The sequence below is a fragment of the Hemitrygon akajei genome, chromosome 1 (genome assembly GCF_048418815.1).
Source record: "Hemitrygon akajei chromosome 1, sHemAka1.3, whole genome shotgun sequence".
Taxonomy (NCBI): domain Eukaryota; kingdom Metazoa; phylum Chordata; class Chondrichthyes; order Myliobatiformes; family Dasyatidae; genus Hemitrygon; species Hemitrygon akajei.
Genome location: NC_133124.1, coordinates 219,215,125 through 219,236,095, shown reverse-complemented (window position 1 = coordinate 219,236,095; position 20,971 = coordinate 219,215,125). Strand labels below are relative to the sequence as shown.

At 49.1% G+C, this 20,971-nt stretch overlaps 1 protein-coding gene across 1 annotated transcript in view; it reads left to right on the top strand.

Moving 5' to 3' along the window:
- Window positions 1-20,971, top strand: part of pdlim2 (PDZ and LIM domain 2 (mystique)) — a 35,463-nt gene that overhangs the window by 4,161 nt on the left and 10,331 nt on the right. Inside the window, exons 2-3 of the mRNA XM_073061741.1 lie at window positions 16,770-16,921; window positions 20,753-20,813. Coding sequence (XP_072917842.1) covers window positions 16,770-16,921; window positions 20,753-20,813 — 213 coding nt within the window. The remainder of the gene's footprint in view (window positions 1-16,769; window positions 16,922-20,752; window positions 20,814-20,971) is intronic.

The following is a 20,971-nucleotide window of genomic DNA, read 5'->3' as shown; positions in this document are numbered from 1 at the left end:
AGGTCACCTCTCATCCTCTGTCGCTCCAAGGCCGAGTTCACTCAACCTTTTCTCAGAAGGCATGCTCCCCAATCCAGGCAACATCCTTGTAAATCTCCTTTGCACCCTTTCTACAGTTTCCATGTCTTTCCTGTAGTGATGCAACCAGAACTGAGCACTGTACTCCACGTGAGGTCTGACCAGGGTCCTATATAGCTGCAACATTATCCCTCGGCTCCTAAACTCAATCCCACGATTGCTGAAGGCCAATGAACCATACGCCTTCTTAACCACAGAGTCAACCTGCGTAACAGCTTTGAGCATCCAATGGACTCAGATCCCAAGATCCCTCTGATCCTCCACACTGCCAAAAGTCTTGCCATTAATGCTATATTCTGCCATCATATTTGACCAACCAAAATAAACCACCTCACACTTATCTGGGTTGAACTCCATCTGCCACTTCTCAGCCCAGTTTTGCATCCTATCAATGTCCCGCTGTAACCTCTGACAGCCCTCCACACTATCCACAACACCCCCAACCTTTGTGTCATCAGCAAATTTACTAACCCATCCCTCCACTTTATAAAAATCATGACGAGTAGGGGTCTCAGAACAGATCCCTGAGGCACATCGCTGGTCACTGACTTCAATGCAGAATATGACCTGTCTACAACCACTCTTTGCCTTCTGTGGGCAAGTCAGTTCTGGATCCACAAAGCAATGTCCCCTTGGATCCCATGCCTCCTTACTTGCATGGGGTACCTTATCAAATACCTTGCTGAAATCCACATACACTACATCTACTGCTCATCCTTCATCAATGTGTTCAGTCACATCCTCAAAAAATTCAATCAGGCTCGTAAGGCACGACCTGCCTTTGACAAAGCCATGCTGACTATTCCTAATCATATTATGCCTCTCCAAATGTTCATAAATCCTGCCTCTCAGGATCTTCTCCATCAACTTACCAGCCACTGAAATAAGACTCACTGACCTATAATTTCCCGGGATATCTCTATTCCCTTTCGTGAATAAGGAACAACATCCCCAACCCTCCAATCCTCCAGAATCTCTCCTGTCCTCATTGATGATGCAAAGATTATCACCAGAGGCTCAGCAATCTCCTCCCTTGCTTCCCACAGTAGCCTGGGGTACATCCCATCCGGTTCCAGTGACTTACCAACTTGATGTTTTCCAAAAGCTCCAGTACATCCTCTTCCTTCATATCTATGATCTGCATCACAGTGGGTACAGGCATTGTGGGCTGGAATACCTGTCTCTCATCCTAAGGCTGGGTGTGATGGAAACTTGCTCAGCACCAGTTCTGCCCAGTGTAGGCCTCAGTATGCAAGTGAACCATTCAAATGATCTCTCACTCCGTAACACACACAGAATGCTGGAGGAATAATGTTGAAAAAGTGCAGAGAAAATTCCCAAGGGTATTGTTGGGTCTGGAGGGCCTGAGTTATAAGGAAAGATTGAATAGGTTAGGACCGTATTCTATAGAACATAGAAGATTGAGAGGAGATTTGATAAAAGTATACAAAATTTTGAGGGGTATGGATAGGGTAGATGTAAGCTGGCTATTTCCACTGAGGTTGTGTGGACTACAACCAGAGGTCATGGTTTAAGGGAGAAAGGAAAAAAGTTTAAGGGGAGCATGAGGCAAAAACTTCTTTACTCAGAGGGTTGTGAGAGTGTGGAATGAGCTGCCAGCACAAGGGATTCAGCAGGTCAGGCGGTATCAACAGAGCGGAATAAACTGTTGATGTTTCAGGCCATGACCCTTCATCAAGGCTCCAACTCTGCCCTGATGAAGGGTTTTGGCTCGAAACATTGACTGTTTATTTCCCTCCCTAAATGCTGTGTGACTTGCTGACGGTGTTCTCTCTAAGTTGCACAGCCGCGCAGTAACTGAAATGCCCCTACGCCCATAGCCTTTGTTGCCATGTTGCTGAAATTTTCCTCTGTTCAATGTCGATAGAAAGTGCTGTGCAGTTTTCAGGCCATGTAAAAATGTCCTGCTTAGAGCAATGATTGTTCTCCACAGTGTAAAAAATTAATTAGAGGTGACATGGCCTGCTGAGTTCCTCCAGCATTTTGTGTGTGTTACTCTGTCCATAGACACCGTCTGACCTGCCGAGTTCCTCCAGCATTTTGTGTGTGTTACTCTGTCCATAGACACCGTCTGGCCTGCTGAGTTCCTCCAGCATTTTGTGTGTGTTACTCTGTCCATAGACACCGTCTGACCTGCTGAGTTCCTCCAGCATTTTGTGTGTGTTACTCTGTCCATAGACACCGTCTGACCTGCTGAGTTCCTCCAGCATTTTGTGTGTGTTACTCTGTCCATAGACACCGTCTGACCTGCTGAGTTCCTCCAGCATTTTGTGTGTGTTACTCTGTCCATAGACACAGTCTGACCTGCTGAGTTCCTCCAGCATTTTGTGTGTGTTACTCTGTCCATAGACACCGTCTGACCTGCTGAGTTCCTCCAGCATTTTGTGTGTGTTACTCTGACCATAGACACCGTCTGACCTGCTGTGTTCCTCCAGCATTTTGTGTGTCTGTGTTGCTCAAGCATCTGCTGAATCTCTTGTTCATATCTCCCATTTTGTGCATGCCTACAGCTCTGGTAACTGCCCCATTGGCCTGTGAGGGCAATTTCGCTCTGTATCTTTCCCACTACAAGTGTCTCTACACCTCACCACTTGCCATTGTCTGACAGGGAGGTTAGAGTTGCTGTACTGCTCGAGCTGGCAGCTGTGGCTTTGCTCATTTCACCATAGCTTCCTGGCCTCTTTCTTCCGCGAGGCTTCTTCAGCAGTGCAGACCAGATACGGAAGAGTGGTTTTCTGATGGTGAGAGCGTGGCGGGGGAGGGGAGAGAGACTGGAAATGAATCAGAATGGGATTTAATATCACAGGCACACGTCATGAAATGTGTTGTCTTGTGGCAGCACTGCAGTGCGATCACTGTTGTATGTCGTGGGTGATCACGGTTTCCATGACCATGATTGTTCTTGGCAAATTTTTCTATAGAAACGTTTTGCCATTGCCTTCTGGGCAGTGTCTTTACAAGACGGGTGACCCCAGCCATTATCAATACTCTTCAGAGATTGTCTGCCTGGCGTCAGTGGTCACATAACCAGGACTTGTGATCTGCACCGGCTGCTCATACCACCATCCACCACCTGCTCCCATGGCTTCACATGACCCTGATCGGGGGCTCAGCACCTTGCCCAAGGGTGACCTGCAGGCTAGCAGAGGGAGGGAGAGACTTGCACCTCCTTTGGTAGAGATGTATCTCCACCCAACACTCAACATCGCAATACAGAATAATAAAAAACTCTAAGTTACAAAAGTACATATTAAAATAAATAAAAAGTTCAAAAAGAGAGCAAAAATATAGTGAGGTTCATTCTGAAATCTGATGGTGGAGGTGAAGAAGTGGTTCCTGAAGCGATGCTAGCAATGAGAAGCGGGCATGTCCTGGGTGATGGGGATCCTTAATGATGGATGCCGCCTTTTAGAGGCATCGCTCCTTGAAGATGTCCTGGATACTGGGGGGGGGGGGGGGGGGGGGGTGCGGGGAAGAGTGTTCATGATGGAGCTGACTGAGTTTGCAACTTCCAGCAGTTTCTTCCGATCCTGTGCAGTGACCCCCCCCCCCCACTTTACCAGACCGTGAATGCAATCAATGGTAGAGAGAGAGATGATAAACTCGAGATTCTGCAGGTGCTGGAAATCTTGATCAACCTGATGTGAGGGTTGATGGGCAGGACTTCCAACCTGGGATCCACGGACCCCTTGCTTAATGGTATTGGTCCATGACACAAAAAACGTGGGACCTCATGCCCTAGAGTGTAGGAGAATGAGGGGAGGTATGAGAGGTATACAAAACTGAGGGGTATGCAAGCAGGCTTTTTCCACTGAGGTTGGGTGAGACTAGATCTAAAGGTCAAACTTAAGGGTGAAAGTGAAATGTTTAAGGGGAACGTGAGGAGGAACTTCACTCAGGGTGGTGAGTGTGTGGAATGAGCTGATGGCAGAAGTGGTGAATGAGGATTAGATTTCAACAGTTAAGAGAAATCTGGATAGGTACATGGATGGGAGGGGTATGGAGGATTATGGTGCCAATGCAGAGTAATGGTTTGTTACCAAAGACCTGTTTCAGGACTGTAGAGTTCTATGGCCTAAATCAGCCAGTCAGTGTGAGAGAGGGAGGATTTATAAAGGTAAAAAGATAAATTTGGTCGGAGGTTGGGGCAGAGGTCAGTGTATGGGGCAGTTGCTGAGCCACTCCAAGCTCCTGAAACAATTGGGCAGAGTGCAGTGGAAGCTCCCCTGGTTGTAGCAGCAACAATGCATTCTGGGTAGGCACAGGAAGAGCCCATAGGTTGGGGGTGGGGTGGGGAGAGAACAACATTGCATTGCTTTAAATATCTCTGGGGAGAGGAAATGGTGGAGTCACAGGAAGAAGGAAGCTACATTACAGCAAGAACTCTTGCACAGCCATTAACCTGGGCTGTTGCTATAGTAACTCACCCTGAGCCAGTAAGATCCATGGGGTCTTGGTATTGTTGCAGCTCTATAAAACTCTGGTGAGACCTCCTGTCTGAGCAGGCCAGGGCTCTTTCATTCATTTAGAGATGCAGCACAGTACAGGCCCGTGGTAGGGGAGTCTAGGACAAGAGGGCACAACTTCAGGATTGAAGGACGTCCATTTAGAACAGAGATGTGGAGAAATTACTTTAGTCAGAAGGTCTGTGGAATTTGTTGCCATGAGCGGCTGTGGAGGCCAAGTCATTGGGTGCATTTAAGGCAGAGATAGATAGGTTCTTGATTAGCCAGGGCATCAAAGGGTATGGGGAGAAGGCAGGGGAGGGAGTGGAGATGACTGAAAGAATTGGATCAGCCCATGACGGAATGGCAGAGCAGGCTCGATGGGCCAAATGGCCTCCTTCTGCTCCTATATCTTATGGTTTTATGGCTCATTTGGCCCACCAAGCCTGCACCACCCAATTATTTATGGGTGCATAGGTATAGAATATTAAACAAGGCTATTGTAACAAAAACTTCACACCATCTTAAAAGTTTCTTGCAGGCTGGCAGTTAATCTGATCAACCATTATAGTTAGACTCCCCCACAACCCCCTCTATCTATTACCCTGTTGCTGCACTGTAAACACCTTAAGCCACTTTTTATAAAGCTAAGGTATATTGTAAATTACTTAATAAATACATAATTTATGTATTTATGCACATTTTATTCCAAATCCATACTTTAACCCCTAACTTTATTTTTATATAATTCTTTATTCATTCTAATTGTTGAATGTTGTGTTTTTTTTGCAGCATGTACTTTGAAGGCAGAGCACGTGGTTAGTTGCAGGATTCCTAACAGTGTATCGAACAGGGGGATATTGAGGTCCACATCCATAGACACCTCCAAGCTGCCGTACAGTGGTTAAGAAGGTGTATGATGTGTTGGTCTTCATTAGTCCGGGATTGAGTTCAAGACCAGCACACCATAGTAAATTCCGAATACGTGTAACTGTACTTGGGGAATAGAGTTAGTTGATCTTTGATACACTGAGATCGTTGCGTATTGTCAGCCCACATGCTCCTAAATCGGTGGCAAATGCATGTTGGTAGCGTAGTTAGAGAGTAGCTCAGTCTGCTCTGCATCCAATAGGGCCGTGTTCACAGGAGCAGAGTTAGGCCATTGGGCCCATTTGACCGTGGCTGATTTATTATCCCGCTCCATCCCATTCTTCTCATAACCTTTGATGCCCTGACTAATCAAGACTCTATCAACCTCTACTTTAAATATACCCAATGACTTGGCCTCTACAGCTGCCTCTGGCAATGAATTCCACAGATTTACCACCCTCTGACTGAAGAAATTTCTCCTCATCTCTGTTCTAAAAGGATGTACTTCTATTCTGAGACTGTGCCCTCTGGTCCTAGACTCTCCCACCATAGGAAACATCCTCTCCACATCCATTCTTTCTTGGCCTCTCAACATTTGATAGGTTTCAATGAGATCTCTCTAATCCCCCCCCCCCCCCCCATTCTTCTAAACTTGGGTGAATGCAGGCACAGGACCATTAAGTTCTTAACGCATCTCGAGCGTTAAGCGCAGTTATACTGTGATACTGCACAATTGGCAGCAGCAGGAAGTGTTGTTGGGAAGCAGAACTGGGCTTTGGACAGGATGTAGAGCTGGGCAGAGAAGTGGCAGATGGAGTTTAAGCCAGAGAAGCGTGAACTGATTCACTTTGGAAGGCTGAATTTGAAGGCAGACTACAGGGTTAATGACAGGATTCTTAGCAGTGTGCGGGACAGGGGATCTTGGGGACCATGTCCATAAATCTCTCAAAGCTGCCAATCAGCTGTTGAATGATGTTAAGAAGGCATACGGTGTGTCGGCCTCCATCAGTTGGGATTGAGTTCAAGAGCAGCGAGGTAATGTTGCAGCTCTGTAAAAGTCTGGTTAGGCCACACCTGGAATATTGCATTCACTTCATTATAGGAAGGATGTGGAGGCTTTAGAGAGGGTGCAGAGGAGATTCACCAGGACGCTGCCTGGATTAGAGAACATGTTTTATGAGGATGGGTTGAGCAAGCGAGGACTTTTCCCTTTGGAGTGAAGGAGGATGAGAGATGACAGATTGAGGAGTATCAAATGATAAAAGGCTAGAGAGAGTGGACAGACGGACTTTTTCCCAAGGTGGAAATGGCTAACACGTTGGGTATAATATTAAGGATGTCAGAGGTAGGTTTTTGACACTGAGTGGAATGCCCTGTGGTAGGGGCAGATACATTAGGGGATGCTTAGATTGGCAACATGGCTGATAAAAAACGGAGGGTTATGTGGGAGGCAAGGGGTAGATCAGAGATTCCCATCTTTTTGATGCCACTGTCTGCGGACCACGGGTTGGGAACCCCTGGCTGAGATTGATCTTAGAAGGACCCATGATGTGCACCAGCAAGTACTCGCAGCTTCTCAAAGTCCTCTCGACAACTCCAGATGTTGGTGGCTGGCGAGACAGAACACCCCAGCGTGGGGATGAGTCTGTGGCCTCCATCGGTCGTGGTCGACCATGGGTACTGCGCCTCTGGTAGTCACCGGGAGTGGCTTCTCCAGGGTGCAAGCCGGGGCAGAGTTGATATGGAGATCCGTCTGTTGCCCGTGCAGTGGGACTCCCCTCTCCGTGCTGATGGCAGGTCCAAAGTTGCCGTGCCGGTGCTGGGTACAGCAGTCAGCCGCCTTCAGGACTCCGACTCCGGATCTTTCCTCAGGGTTTACTCCCAAAGCCTTTCCCGTGAGCAGGTATAGCCTCACAGCAGCGGAGGTTTGAAATCGGAGTTTTCCCCTCTCCTAGATGAGCTACCATCCGTGGTTAACGAGCCCCATCTGCCCGGAGCAACTGGTTTTAAGGTGCCAGTGGCCCGCCTTTGCCCCTTCTCCTGTCAGTGAGAACAGCTCCACCGGGCATAAGAACTATGCCAGACGTGAAGGCCAGGAGTTGGACTTGGTTGTCAGAGGCTGTGTGAGACGCACACCATGAAGAGCATCTGTTTAGCAGTGGGAGCTCGTCCCCACCACCACCCTTCGGCTATGACTACTTAGGATGAGTGACTGACTCGCGCAGGTTCTGCCGAGCTGTCTCTGAGTGAGCAGGGGTCCAGGTTACAGTGGGTCCCCCGTAACCGAGCACACAGGGAGCGTGACCACAGCGGCTGCGTTTTGACACTAGACACAGTTGTTCAAGCACAGGCAGGCAGTCTGAGGCCTGCGGGTTCTCCTGGAGCGAATGGAAACTTTTCCCCCCCCCGCCCGGGCCAATGATATTGTTCAGCACAGGGTCTGGCTGAGAATGTGCAAGTCTTCAGTGTTGCAGAGAGAGGGAAAGGATAAAAAGAAATGTTAGCCCTGCAGAAATCTGCTCTAAAATATATCACTCGCTCTAATCTTCTGCAAAGCCACAAAGTTGAATATCCTGTTTGAGAGACGCTGGAGCCACAGCTTTTTGTAGCAGCGGAGAGATATGAATTTAACACTCCTAAAATGCGTGAAACTGCGTGCAATTTTAAACTGAAAAGTAGCAACTCTGTTGAATTCAGAGAGTCCGTTTTGCATGTGGTTCTGGAGGAATTTGTTCATCACGAAATGTCTCACAACTGTTTGGAATGTAGTGTTGTGGCTTCAATGGAGACGGCAGCCAAAATATGCCAAAGGATTCTCCTTTGCCAGGTGCGAGCATTAGATTGCTTACAGTCAAAGGGAAAGGCTTTCAGTTTCAGTCCAGAGATGGTGCCAACAAATGTTGCCACGGTAATAGCAAATGTTCCTGATACGACTGCTATTTTTTAAGAAGCTGTAGAGAGGTGCAGCCATTTTAGCTGCCCCATCGTGGAGCTAGGAGCCCTGTCTCGATTCGGAAGTGGGTGCTGTGTGCAGAGTTGTGCCCCCCTCTTGGTAACTGTGAGGGTTTCAGAGACAAAATGGTGCTGACGTAGTAAGGGAATGGGTGAAGCAAGGGGGTGGGAAAGGTAAAGAGCTGGAGAGGAAGGAATCTGATAAGGAGAGGGGAGTGGACCATAGGGGCAAGGGAAGGAGGAGGGGACCCAGGGGGAAGTGATGAGCAGGTGAGAAGAGGTAAGAGGCCAGAGTGGGGGGGAAAGAGGGGAGGGAGAGGGATTTTTTTTTAAACCGGAAGGAGAAATCGATACTCATACTATCAAGTTGGAGGCTACCCAGACCTCGATGGAATTGTCCACTTTCAGTTACTGAAAACAGCTCCTGGTAATGGCTTGCACATGAAGTTGGAACTTGGTTCTGCAGAGGTCTTTCTGAGAACCGACAATAGAACCAGCACATTCCAAGTTGAAATAACCTCCATCTGCTGACAACTCGTCCAGATACCTGTGACCACTTGACGATAATGGTGAGGACTGGGCAGAAATGTAGTCAGCTGATGCCACCCTGAAGTTACTGGAACAACTGCTCTACTTTCTCTGTTTTAACACGGGCAGCAACTGTAGCAAAAGGCAGTGGGCTTTCTCTCTGGCGAAAGAAATGGGGTGGTGGACACCAAGAAGCTGGGTGGATGAACTACAGGAAAAAGGTGGGGGTGTTGGATGATGGCTTTAGTGGTGGGTAAATTACAGGAGGGATTCTGAGGGACAGAACCTATCAGTGTTTGGACAGATTGAGTCTGATCCAGGAGAGACCGCAGGGATTTTTTATTTAGAGAGGCTGTGCAGAATAGGCCCTTCTGGCCCTTTGAGCCATGCCACCCAGTAACCTCTGATCTAACCCTAGTCTAATCATGGGTCAATTTACAATGACCAATTAACCTACCAACTGGTACGTCTTTGGACTGTGGGAGGAAACCGGAGCACTCGAAGGAAACCCATGCCATTGTGGGGAAATCATACAAACTCCTTACAGGCAATAGAGGGAATTGAACCTGGGTCACTGGTACCGTAAAGCATTGTGCTAACCACTATGCTACTGTGCCGATTTGTGCGTGGGAAGTCGTGCCTGGGAAATTTCAGGGAGGTTGCTGAGAGAGTGGGTGAGGTTAGGGCAGTGGATGTTGTCAGTATGGATTCTATGGCCTTTGACAAGGTCCCTCAATGCAGGCTGATCTGCAAGGTTAGATCGCGTGGGATCCAGGGGCAGATAACAGATTAGATACATAAGCACAAGATATTCTACAGCATATATGTCAAACTCAAGGCCCGCGGGCCAAATCCGGCCCGCGGTGGAATTATCTTTGGCCCGCGAGATAATATCTAATTACTATTAAAGCTGGCCCCAGTAATCGAAGCGCCTATGGCGTATGATATGGCTAATGCTGAGTTTATTCAGGTACCAAGTTTTCAGGGTTTTTAGTGTTTATTCGGCAGTCTTCTTCATAAGAAACGGAATTTGTAAAGTGAAACACTTTGTAGTTATAGCAGAGACTGAGACACATGAGAGCAGGCTGAAAAAACGGAGGCAACGAAAGCTGCGTTCGCACGCGTCCGACTGATCCGGCCCGCATGAAGCTGCATTTTGCTCAATCCGGCCCGTGACCTAAAATGAGTTTGACACCCCTGTTCTACAGATTCTGGAAAACCTTGAGCACCGTACATGGAATTCTAGAGCAGGGGTTTCCAACTTTTTTATGCCCTGGACCAATGCCATTATGCAAGTGGTCTGTGGACCCCAGGTTTCAAACTCCTGTTCTAGAGGGGCTCAGCAAGGCTCTTGGCCTAAAGTATTGGCTGTTTATTCCCCGCCTGACTTGCAGAGTTCCTCCAGCACTCTGTGTGTGGTGCTCAGATTTTTTTCCGATTCAGATTATTGTTTGAATTAGATTCACAACTTTCTTGGTGCTAGGAAGCAGAGAGTAAGGGTTGAGAATTATTTCTCAGACTGAAAACCTGTGTCTAGTGTGGTGAGCCATAGAGTCGGTGCTGGGACCTTTATTGTTTGTAATTTCTATAAACGCTTTTGATGTACAAGGCATACCTAGTAAGTTTATGGATGATACTAGGATATCTGGCATTGTAAACAGTGTAGAAGTTATGAAAAATGACAGGGGAGTCTAGATCTCCAGGTGAGGATTGACAAATAGTTTACACTGAACTGCAGTGAGATGTATATAATAGTTAAATTAAATAAGTAGTGACGTAGTGTTCATGGGTTCAAACTCCATTCAGAAATCGAATGGCAGAGGGGAAGAAGCTGTTCCTGAATCACTGAGTGTGTGTCTTCAGGCTCTTGTACCTCCTCTCTGATGGCAGAGGGGAAGAAGCTGTTCCTGAATCACTGAGTGTGTGTCTTCAGGCTCTTGTACCTCCTCCCTGATGGTCTCGGTGAGAAGAGGGCTTGTCCTGGATGATGAGAGTCCTTAATAATGGACACAGCCTTTTTGAGGCATCGCTCTTTGAATACTACAGAGGCCTTCTTTGTAGCTGCAACAATGTTTTGGGACCAGGTTAGATCCTCAGAGATATTGACATCCAGGAACTTGAAATTGTTCACCCTTTCCACTTCTGATCCCTCGGTGAGTGCTGGTGTGTGGTCCCTCAATGACGATTTGTGTGTAATCCCTCGGTGATGTCTGACGTGCGATCCCTCGGTGTGGTCTGGCGTGCGACCCCTCGGTGTGGTCTGGCGTGCGACCCCTCGGTGTGGTCTGGCGTGCGACCCCTCGGTGTGGTCTGGCGTGCGACCCCTCGGTGAGGACTGGCGTGTGATCCCTCGGTGAGGACTGGCGTGCGACCCCTCGGTGATGTCTGATGTGTGATCCCTCGGTGAGGTCTGACGTGCGATCCCTCGGTGAGGTCTGACGTGCGATCCCTCGGTGAGGTCTGGCGTGCGATCCCTCGGTGAGGTCTGGCGTGCGATCCCTCGGTGAGGTCTGGCGTGCGATCCCTCGGTGTGGTCTGGCGTGCGATCCCTCGGTGTGGTCTGGCGTGCGATCCCTCGGTGAGGTCTGGCGTGCGATCCCTCGGTGAGGTCTGGCGTGCGATCCCTCGGTGTGGTCTGGCGTGCGATCCCTCGGTGTGGTCTGGCGTGCGATCCCTCGGTGTGGTCTGGCGTGCGATCCCTCGGTGTGGTCTGGCGTGCGATCCCTCGGTGTGGTCTGGCGTGCGATCCCTCGGTGAGGACTGGCGTGCGACCCCCTCGGTGAGGACTGGCGTGCGACCCCTCGGTGAGGACTGGCGTGCGACCCCTCGGTGAGGACTGGCGTGCGACCCCTCGGTGAGGACTGGCGTGCGATCCCTCGGTGAGGTCTAGCATGTGATCCCTCTTCTTGCCCCTCCAGAAGGTTCACAATCAATTCCTTAGTCTTGCTGACTTAGAGATTGTTGCTGTGACACCACTCAACTAGCCGATATATGTCACCGTCTGAAGTTCTACTAACAATCCCGATAGACAGATATATATATTTGCTTTATTTATTGCACTGTACTGCTGTCGCCAAAAAAGGAATCAAATTTCATGACATAGGTTTATCATCACTCACATGATTCTGATATGGGTCTCTATTATGGACGGAGAGTGGAAAGGGGATCCTGGTTGGGAAAGAGGAGGGAGCGGGAAGCACCAGAGAGGTGTTCTGTAATGATCAATAAAATCACCTTGCCTGGTGTCTCGGGGCTGGGTGTGTTTGCACCCGTGCCTTTGGCCCTCTTCTGTCACCTGTCCCACCGCACTCCACCCTCCCCATTCCCAACATCCTTTGCTCCCAGCAGAGTTACAAACTTGCTTTTCACTTCACGTTGACAGACAGTCCTGTACAGAAGTCTCAGGCACCCTATCTATATTGCCTAAGACTTTTGCACAGGACTGTAGTTCACCGAAAGAGACATTTCAGGAAGATAGGGTAACGGAGAGAGCATTTGATACACTGGACTCCATCAGTCAGGACGTTGTGTACCGGAGTTGAGAAGTAATGTTGCAGTTGCATAAGATACTTGTGAGGCCACACTTGGAGTATTGTGTGCAGTTTTGGTCACTCTATTGGAAGAAAGAAGTTTTTAAACAGGAAGCGTGGAAAGATTTGCCTGGACTTGGGGGACCTGGCTTACAAGGAGAGGTTGTAAGCCAAACATAGGAGACTGAAGGCTGATTAAGATCTTGGTGGGGGAGGGGGAGGCACGGATGTTTTACCCAGGGAGTGGTCGCTAAAAACAAGAGGCCATAGAGGTGAGCGACTTTAATGGGACATCAGGGGCAGCTTCTTCACGCAAAGGGTGGCCTGGGTTTGGAATGAGCTGCAAGGCATAATGGTTGAAGCGGGACATGAGCCATGTTTAAAAGCTGTCTGGATACGTACGTGGAAAGAGGTTTACAGTGGGCTACCGGCCAATTGTGGACAGATGCAGCTGGTTTGGGCAAGTTGGGACAAAGGGCTTGTTTCTATGTTGAAGAGATGGATCTCCTGACAATGCTGCGGTGAGTCATACTGCTGAGGGTCTTCATGGCATTGGTCAGATCGCGCCTGGAGCATTGTGAGCTGTTTTGGACCCTTTATCTAAGATAGGATAGGTCGGTATTGGAGAGAGTCCAGAAGAGATTCACAAGATTGATCCTGGGAATGAAAGGGTTAACATATGAGGACAGTTTGGCTCTGGACCCGTGATCGCTGGAGTTTAGAAGAATGGGGGGGGGGGGGAGGAATCTTACTGAAACATTTTGAATATTGAAAGGCCTCAATAGAGTAGATGTGGAGAAAATGTTTCCTCTCGGCCAGCAGTTCCCAACCTGGAGTCTGTGGACTCCTCAGTTAATAATAGGGGTCCATGGCATAAAAAGATTGGAAATCCCTGCTATAATAGAGTCTAGGACCAGAAGGCACAGCCTCAGATTACAAGGACGTCCCTTTAGAACAGAGATGAGGGTGGTGAGTCCATGGAGTATTTTTACCACAGATGGCTGTGTCACTGGGTGTATTTAAACCGAAGTTTGATAGGTTCTTGATTAGTATGTCAAAGGTTATGGTGAAAAGACAGAATGGGGTTGAGAGGGATAATAAATTAGCCATGATGGAATGATGGTACAGATTCAATGGGCTGAATGGCCTAATTCTGCTCCCTGTCTTATGGTCTTATGCAAGGTAAACATCTGACGTGACACTGAGATAGGAGGGCAGAATGGCTGTGGAGCCAAATGTAGCTGCTTGTTGAAAAGCCCATTTAGAAAGCGAAAACACTGTGCAATGTGTATACGTACAGTGAGTCAGTGACATGGGTGTGGGATGAGGCAGTGACATCAATCATGTATGCACTGGAGATTATGCAGTTATGGGTGTGTGATGACGTTCTGTAGACTGTCCACACCCCTGTTCTGTGCTCCTGTTGTCCGTGTGTTATTGCTTTCGTTGGACCTTGCTAACTCACTCATCTGAGTCCAATGTCCACCCTTAGATGCCGGTGTTTATTTACGCACGTCTTGTTCCACGTCGGTCTTTAACCTCGTACTTCATTAGCCTTTTTGATTTCTTTCATGTTGGTTGTGGCACCAGCACAACACAGCAAATTTCTGATCCATGGAAATGTACCTGTGTACCTAATAAAGTGGCACTGAGTGTATGTTCCTGGTCTTCCCCTCCCCTCTTCACTATTCCCCACTCTGGCCCCTGTCAGATTCCTTCCATTCCAGCCCTTGATCTTCCCCACCCACTTGGCTTCACCTAACTATCCTCCTCCTCCTCTCCCCACCCCACCTTTTTATTCTGACATCTTCCCTCTTCCTGAAGAATGGTCCCGGCCTGAAATGTCGACTGTTTATTCATTTCCATAGATGCTGCCTGACGTGCTGAGTTCCTCCAGCATTTTGTTTGTATTGCTGTGGATTTCAAGCTTCTGTAGACTTTCTTGTGCCCGTGGTTTTCTGCTGCTGTAGCCCATCCTCTTCAAGGTTTGATGTGTTGTGTGTTTGGAGATGCTCTTCTGCACACCACTGTTGTAGTGTGTGGTTATTTGAGTTACCGTCAACTTGAACCAGCCAATCTCCTCTGACCTCTCTCATTAACAAGGTGATTTTGCCAACAGAACTGCCACTCACTTGATTTTTTTTTTCATTTCTCTGAACTCTGGAGACTGTTGTGGGTGAAATTCCAGGAGATCAGTTTCTGAGATACTCAAACCACTCCTTCTGACAACAACAATCATTCCACAGTCGGTCATTTAGATCATATTACTTCCCCATTCTGATTTTTGATCTGAACAATAGAAACAAAGAAAACCTACAGCACAATACAGGCCCTTCGGCCCACAAAATAACTGAACCTCTTGACCATGTCTGTATGCTTTTTTGCATTGAGTTGCTGCCACGTGATTTGCTGCCACGTGATTTGCTGATTAGACATTTGCATTAACGAGCTGGTGTGCAGGTATTACTAACAAAGTGGCCACTGAGTGTATATAATTCTTTATTTTTATATATTTTTTCATTGTTGAATGTTGTTTTCATTGCATGTTGCACCCTGATCGACACACCCTAATATATGGAAATGTACATGGTGAATCATTTTTTTTTAATTTAGAGATGCACCACAGTGAGTGGCAGGGTGGAAACATGGCTCTGCTAAAGGAGGTGTAAGGCGCTCCTTCCCTCCGCTAGCCTGTAGGTCACCCTTGGGCAAGGTGTAGCATCTGCTTAGCCCCCGATCAGGATCACATGGAGGCATGGGAGCAGGTGGTGGATGGTCGTACGAGCAGCCGGTGCAGATCACAAGTCCTGGTGATGTGACCACTGACGCCAGGCAGACAATCTCTGAAGGGTATTGATAATGGCTGGGCTCACTCGTCTGGTAAAGACGCAGCCCAGAAGGTGGCATTGGCGAACCACTTCTGTAGGAAAATTTGCGAAGAACAATCATGGGAAGACCGTGATCGTCCATGTCATATGATACAGCGCGTAATGAGTGAACACCACAGTAACGGGTCATTCTGGACCAATGACCTGTGTGACTTATTAACCTAGCAACCTGCGTGTCTTTGGACTGTGGGAGGAAACCAGAGCCCCTGGAGGAAACCTAGTGTGTCATGGTCAGAACATACCAATTCCTTACAGACGGAGGCAGGAATTGACCAGGTCGCTGGTACTGTAAATAACATTATGTTAACCACTCTGCTTCTGTGCCTATCAACTACTAAAGTTGATTCTAAATTTCTCCTGATTCTGGTTACACAATACTCACAACTAGATACACAGCCAAGATGGTGAACAGGAAAACAGGGGCTGCTGGCAAATGCGGGGAAAGTATGAGAGATGTCAGGTAGGAATTTATGCGGAGTGTGGTGGGTGAGGAACACAATACCAGGGTGGTGGAGGGGAGGGTGGAGATGCGTTAGGGACAATTAAAAGACTCTTAGATAGGCACACGAATGGAGGGCTACGTGGGCGGGGAGGGTTAGATTGATCTTGAAATAGATTAAAAGGTCAGCACAATATTGTGGATCAAAGGATCTATCTGTACTGTTCTACATTCTAACAAGAGGTACCAGTTTTGGCCAGGAAGTCATTAGTGAATGATGTGGGCGAAAGGGAATGGGAGAAGTTTCACAGTGAGGGAACGTTCTTCACCCAGAAGACAGGAGGAGGTGAGGGAGGGGGTGCCTGTTCCTCACAGTGTTGGAGGCAACACCTTCCCCACACTTAAACCCCACTAGATCACGTGAAGCATAGACTTCTGAAAGTCCATGAGGTGGGAGGTGACACCTCCATCTGTCCCTTACTGTTAACGTTTCTGTTCTGAGACCTGGATTCCTTCCCTTGGGGAGTTGATAGGATTTTTATGATGATCTGACCTCCTGGCCACTTCATTTCAGGTTCTGGGACAGGAGTTTTGTGCTGCTGGGCTGGCCTGGGTCTACCATCACCTGTTCCCTCCACAGTAAAGTTGACTGTTCATTCCCCTCCACAGACACAGTCTTACTGCTGGTGGGTGTGTGCGTGCGTGCGTGCGTGTGTGCGTGTGCGTGTGTGTCCCTCAGATGAGCCTGCTCCCCAGGATTGGTTCCTTTGAGAGGGGCGTGCTCCCTCTCCCGATGCAAACACAACCTGGCCATTTCCCCGACTCTGACCAGCTACCACTGTCTGTTCTCTCCTCACAACCAAACGCCAACCACTAGCTGGAGAGCAACTAGACAACAAAGGCTTTTTGACTTAGTCTGTCTGCCTGTGGCTTGTCACGTCTGCCGGGCCCCCGCCTCCCTTGGCTCTTGCTGTGCTTTGATGGGGCTGATTCCTCTCCCTTTGTTTCCGTCTTGCAGGTGGTAGCGGGGGGTAAAGCGGACCAGGTGCAACTGAAGCCCGGAGATGTGATCACCACCATCAATGGGGCTGAGACGTCAGAAATGATCAACATGGAAGCGCAGAGACAGATTAAACAGTGCCAGGGAGACCTGGTCCTTGGTATCGAGAGGTATGGGCAAGGTGGAGGGATCTGTGGGCTGGACGAGGAGAGAGGGTTGTGGTTTGGGGAGGGGCGAGGGTGGAAAGTCAAAAGTTGACCTTTTGTGGAAATCAATTTGAGCATGTCCCTCCTCTCCCTCCCAGCCTGATACCCTCTCCCCCTTTCCCCACGAAGGAAAACCCATCCGTGTCCGATCTGTGGTCCCTCCGGAGCAGGGAAAGATTAGCTTTAGTTGTCACGTGTGTACCTCACACAAAATGCTGGAGGGACTCAGCTGGCATCTATTGAGGAGAATAAACAGCCGACGTTTCTGAAGAAGGGTTTCGGCCCAAAATGATTATTTCCCCTCCATAGCTGCTGCCCGACCTGCTGAGTTCCTCCAGCATTTTGTGTGTGTTACTCCAGAGAGTCAGTACCATCATCTATAACCTAGCGATTCCTGAGCCATCTGGCGAGGGGAGCCTGAATCTAACTCCTCCCCCCCCCCCCCCACAACACATCCAGCCCAGGGTCCTGCTGTACTACTGAGGGAGGGATCCAAACAGACGTCTTGCCACGAGCGGCAGACCGTACGGAGCCTGGGGCCCAGGCGAGGTCACTCATACAAGACCCTGTCCTACCTGAGTCGCTGTGGTTACCTACAGGGCCACACCCCGTCACCCAGCGAGCAGAACCCAGCGCTCCATACCGCGGAGACTGATATCGAGGCCGCTGGTGCTGGTTCAGATTCAGGTTCATTAATTTAATTGACACAGTGAAATGCGTCATTTGCGTGAATGGCCAACACATTCCGAGGATGCGCTGGGGGTCAGGGTCGCACCTTCCCATAGGTTGTCCACCATGCTTAGCTTAGCAGAACGACACAACAAATAAACAACAGCAAAACAAGTGTTTTTGCCCCCTCTCTCGCGCACACACCTCCAACCCCAGGGCAGAATGCCTCCAGCAGACCTGAGTACTGCGCTGAATCACCAAACACCATCCCATCAGCGATCGGGGATCAATTCCTGCCTGTAAGGAGTTTGTACGTTCTCCCTGTGACTGTGTGGGTTTCCTCTGGGTGCTCCGGTTTCCTCCCACAGTCCAGAGACGGTCAGGTTGGGTTAGTAAGTTGTGGGCTTGCTTTGGTGCCGGAAGTATGGTGAAGGATGTGGATTTCTCCTGGCACGTCCTCAGGCAGCGTTTGGTCATTCACACAAATGACACATTTCCCCATACATTACAAAATAGAACAACACACACAAAATGCTGGTGGAACGCAGCAGGCCAGGCAGCATCTATAGGAAGTACAGTCGATGTTTCGGGCCAAGACCCTCCGTCAGGACTAACTGAAAGAAAAGATAGTAAGACATTTGAAAGTAGGAGAGGAAGGGGGAAATCTGAAATGATAGGAGGGGTGGGGTGAAGCTGAGAGCTGGAAAGGTGATTGGCAAAAGGAATACAGGGCTGGAGAAGGGAAAGGATCATGGGACGGGAGGCCTACGGAGAAAGAAAGGGGGAGGGGAGCACCAGAGGGAGATGGAGAACAGGCAGTGATGGGCAGAGAGAGAGAAAAAAAGTGGGGGGGGGGGGAGGAGAGATAAATAAATAAATAGATAGATAGATAAATCAGGGATGGGGTAAGAAGGGGAGGAGGGGCATTAACGGAAGTTAGAGAAGTCAATGTTCATGCCATCAGGTTGGAGGCTACCCAGCCGGTATGTAAGATGTTGTTCCTCCAACCTGAGTTTGGATTCATTTTGACAATAGAGGAGGCCATGGATAGACTTATCAGAATGGGAATGGGACGTGGAATTAAAATGTGTGGCCACTGGGAGATCCTGCTTTCTCTGGCGGACAGAGCGTAGGTATTCAGCGAAACGGTCTCCCAGTCTGCGTCGGGTCTCACCAATATATAGAAGGCCACACCGGGAGCACCGGACACAGTATACCACACCAGCCGACTCACAGGTGATGTGTTGCCTCACCTGGAAGGACTGTCTGGGCCCTGAATGGTGGTGAGGGAGGAAGTGTAAGGGCAGGTGTAGCACTTGTTCTGTTTACAAGGGTCAGTGCTGGGAGGGAGATCGGTGGGAAGGGATGGGGGGGGGGGCGAGTGGACAAGGGAGTCGCATAGGGAGCGATCCCTGCGAAAAGCAGAAGTGGGGGGGGGGAGGGAAAGATGTGCTTGGTGGTGGGATCCCGTTGGAGGTGGCGGAAGTTACGGAGAGTTATACGTTGGACCTGGAGGCTGGTGGGGTGGTAGGTAAGGACAAGGGGAACCCTATCCCGAGTGGGGTGGTGGGCAGATGGGGTGAGAGCAGATGTGCGGGAAATGGGAGAGATGCGTTTGAGAGCAGAGTTGATGGTGGAGGAAGGGAAGCCCCTTTCTTTTTTTAAAAAAAAGGAAGATATCTCCTTCGTCCTGGAATGAAAAGCCTCATCCTGAGAGCAGATGCGGCGGAGACGGAGGAATTGCGAGAAGGGGATAGCATTTTTGCAAGAGGCAGGGTGGGAAGAGGAATAGTCCAGGTAGCTGTGAGAGTCTGTAGGCTTATAGTAGATATCAGTAGATAGGCCGTATCCAGAGATGGAGACAGAAAGATCAGGAAAGGGGAGGGAAGTGTTGGAAATGGACCAGGTAAATTTGAGGGCAGAGTGAAAGTTGGAGGCAAAGTTAATGAAGTCAACGAGCTCAGCATGCGTGCAGGAGGCAGCACCAATGCAGTCGTCGATGTAGTGAAGGAAAAGAGGGGGATGGATACCCGTATAGGCTTGGAACATGGACTGTTACACAAAGCCAACAAAAAGGCAGGCATAGCTGGGACCCATACGGGTGCCCATGGCTACACCCTTAGTTTGGAGGAAGTGGGAGGAGCCAAAGGAGAAATTATTAAGAGTACGGACTAATTCCGCTAGACGGAGGAGAGTGGTGGTAGAGGGGAACTGGTTAGGCCTGGAATCCAAAAATAAGCAGAGAGCTTTGAGACCTTCCTGGTAGGGGATGGAGGTATATAGGGACTGGACGTCTATGGTGAAAATAAGGCGGTGGGGGCCAGGGAACTTAAAATCATTGAAAAAATTCAAAGCATGAGAAGTGTCACGAACATAGGTGGGAAGAGATTGAACAAGGGGGGATAAGACAGTGTCAAGGTATGCAGAAATGAGTTCAGTGGGGCAGGAGCAAGCTGAGACAATGGGTCTACCTGGACAGGCAGGTTTGTGGATCTTGGGTAGGAGGTAGAAACGGGAAGTGTCGGGTGTGGGAACTATGAGGTTGGTGGCAATGGATGGGAGATCCCCAGAGCTGATAAGGTTGGTGAAGGTGTGGGAGAGAATTGCCTTGGGTAGGAGGTAGAAACGGGAAGTACGGGGGCCGCTCCCCCTCTGGTCTTCTATCATTTCAGATTTCCCCCTCGCACTTTAAAATCTCTTACTATCTTTCCTTTCAGTTAGTCCTGACGAAGGGTCTCAGCCCAAAACGTCGACTGTATTTCTTTCTATAGATGCTGCCTGGCCTGCTGTGTTCCACCAACATTTTGTGTGTTTTGCTTGACTTTCCAACATCTGCAGATTTCCTCGTGTTTGCGTTAACAAATAGAACTAATCTTTATCTTTACGAACATGTCCAAAATCCTCTTGCATGTTAGAAATGAACCCACACCCACCACTTCCTCTGGCACGAGGTAGAGGCGGAGGTGGAAGTGAGGTTAGGGGAGGGAAGAGGAGGGATTGGTGGCATAAAACCTCAAATGAGGTCTCGGGAGGGGGTTTCGAAGGGAGCAGGTGGGGAGGGGGGATGAGACTGGAAGCTCACCAATGTTATGTTGTTCTCACGAATGGGATCTACATTTGCCACAGGCCAGAATCAAACGCGCTCAATGGATCTCCCACGGACACATTTGTTGCACAGAGATTCCAGGTCAGTCTGTGGCAGCAGAGAAGTATTGGGGGGGGGGGTGTTATTCTGGGGTTATTGGGAGGGGCTGGGTCCACACCAGCGAGGCACTGATTGGCTGATGTGCTCTTCCTGTGACTGGGTGTGATGACCTCTGACCCCCAAGGCTTGTTTCTCTAGGG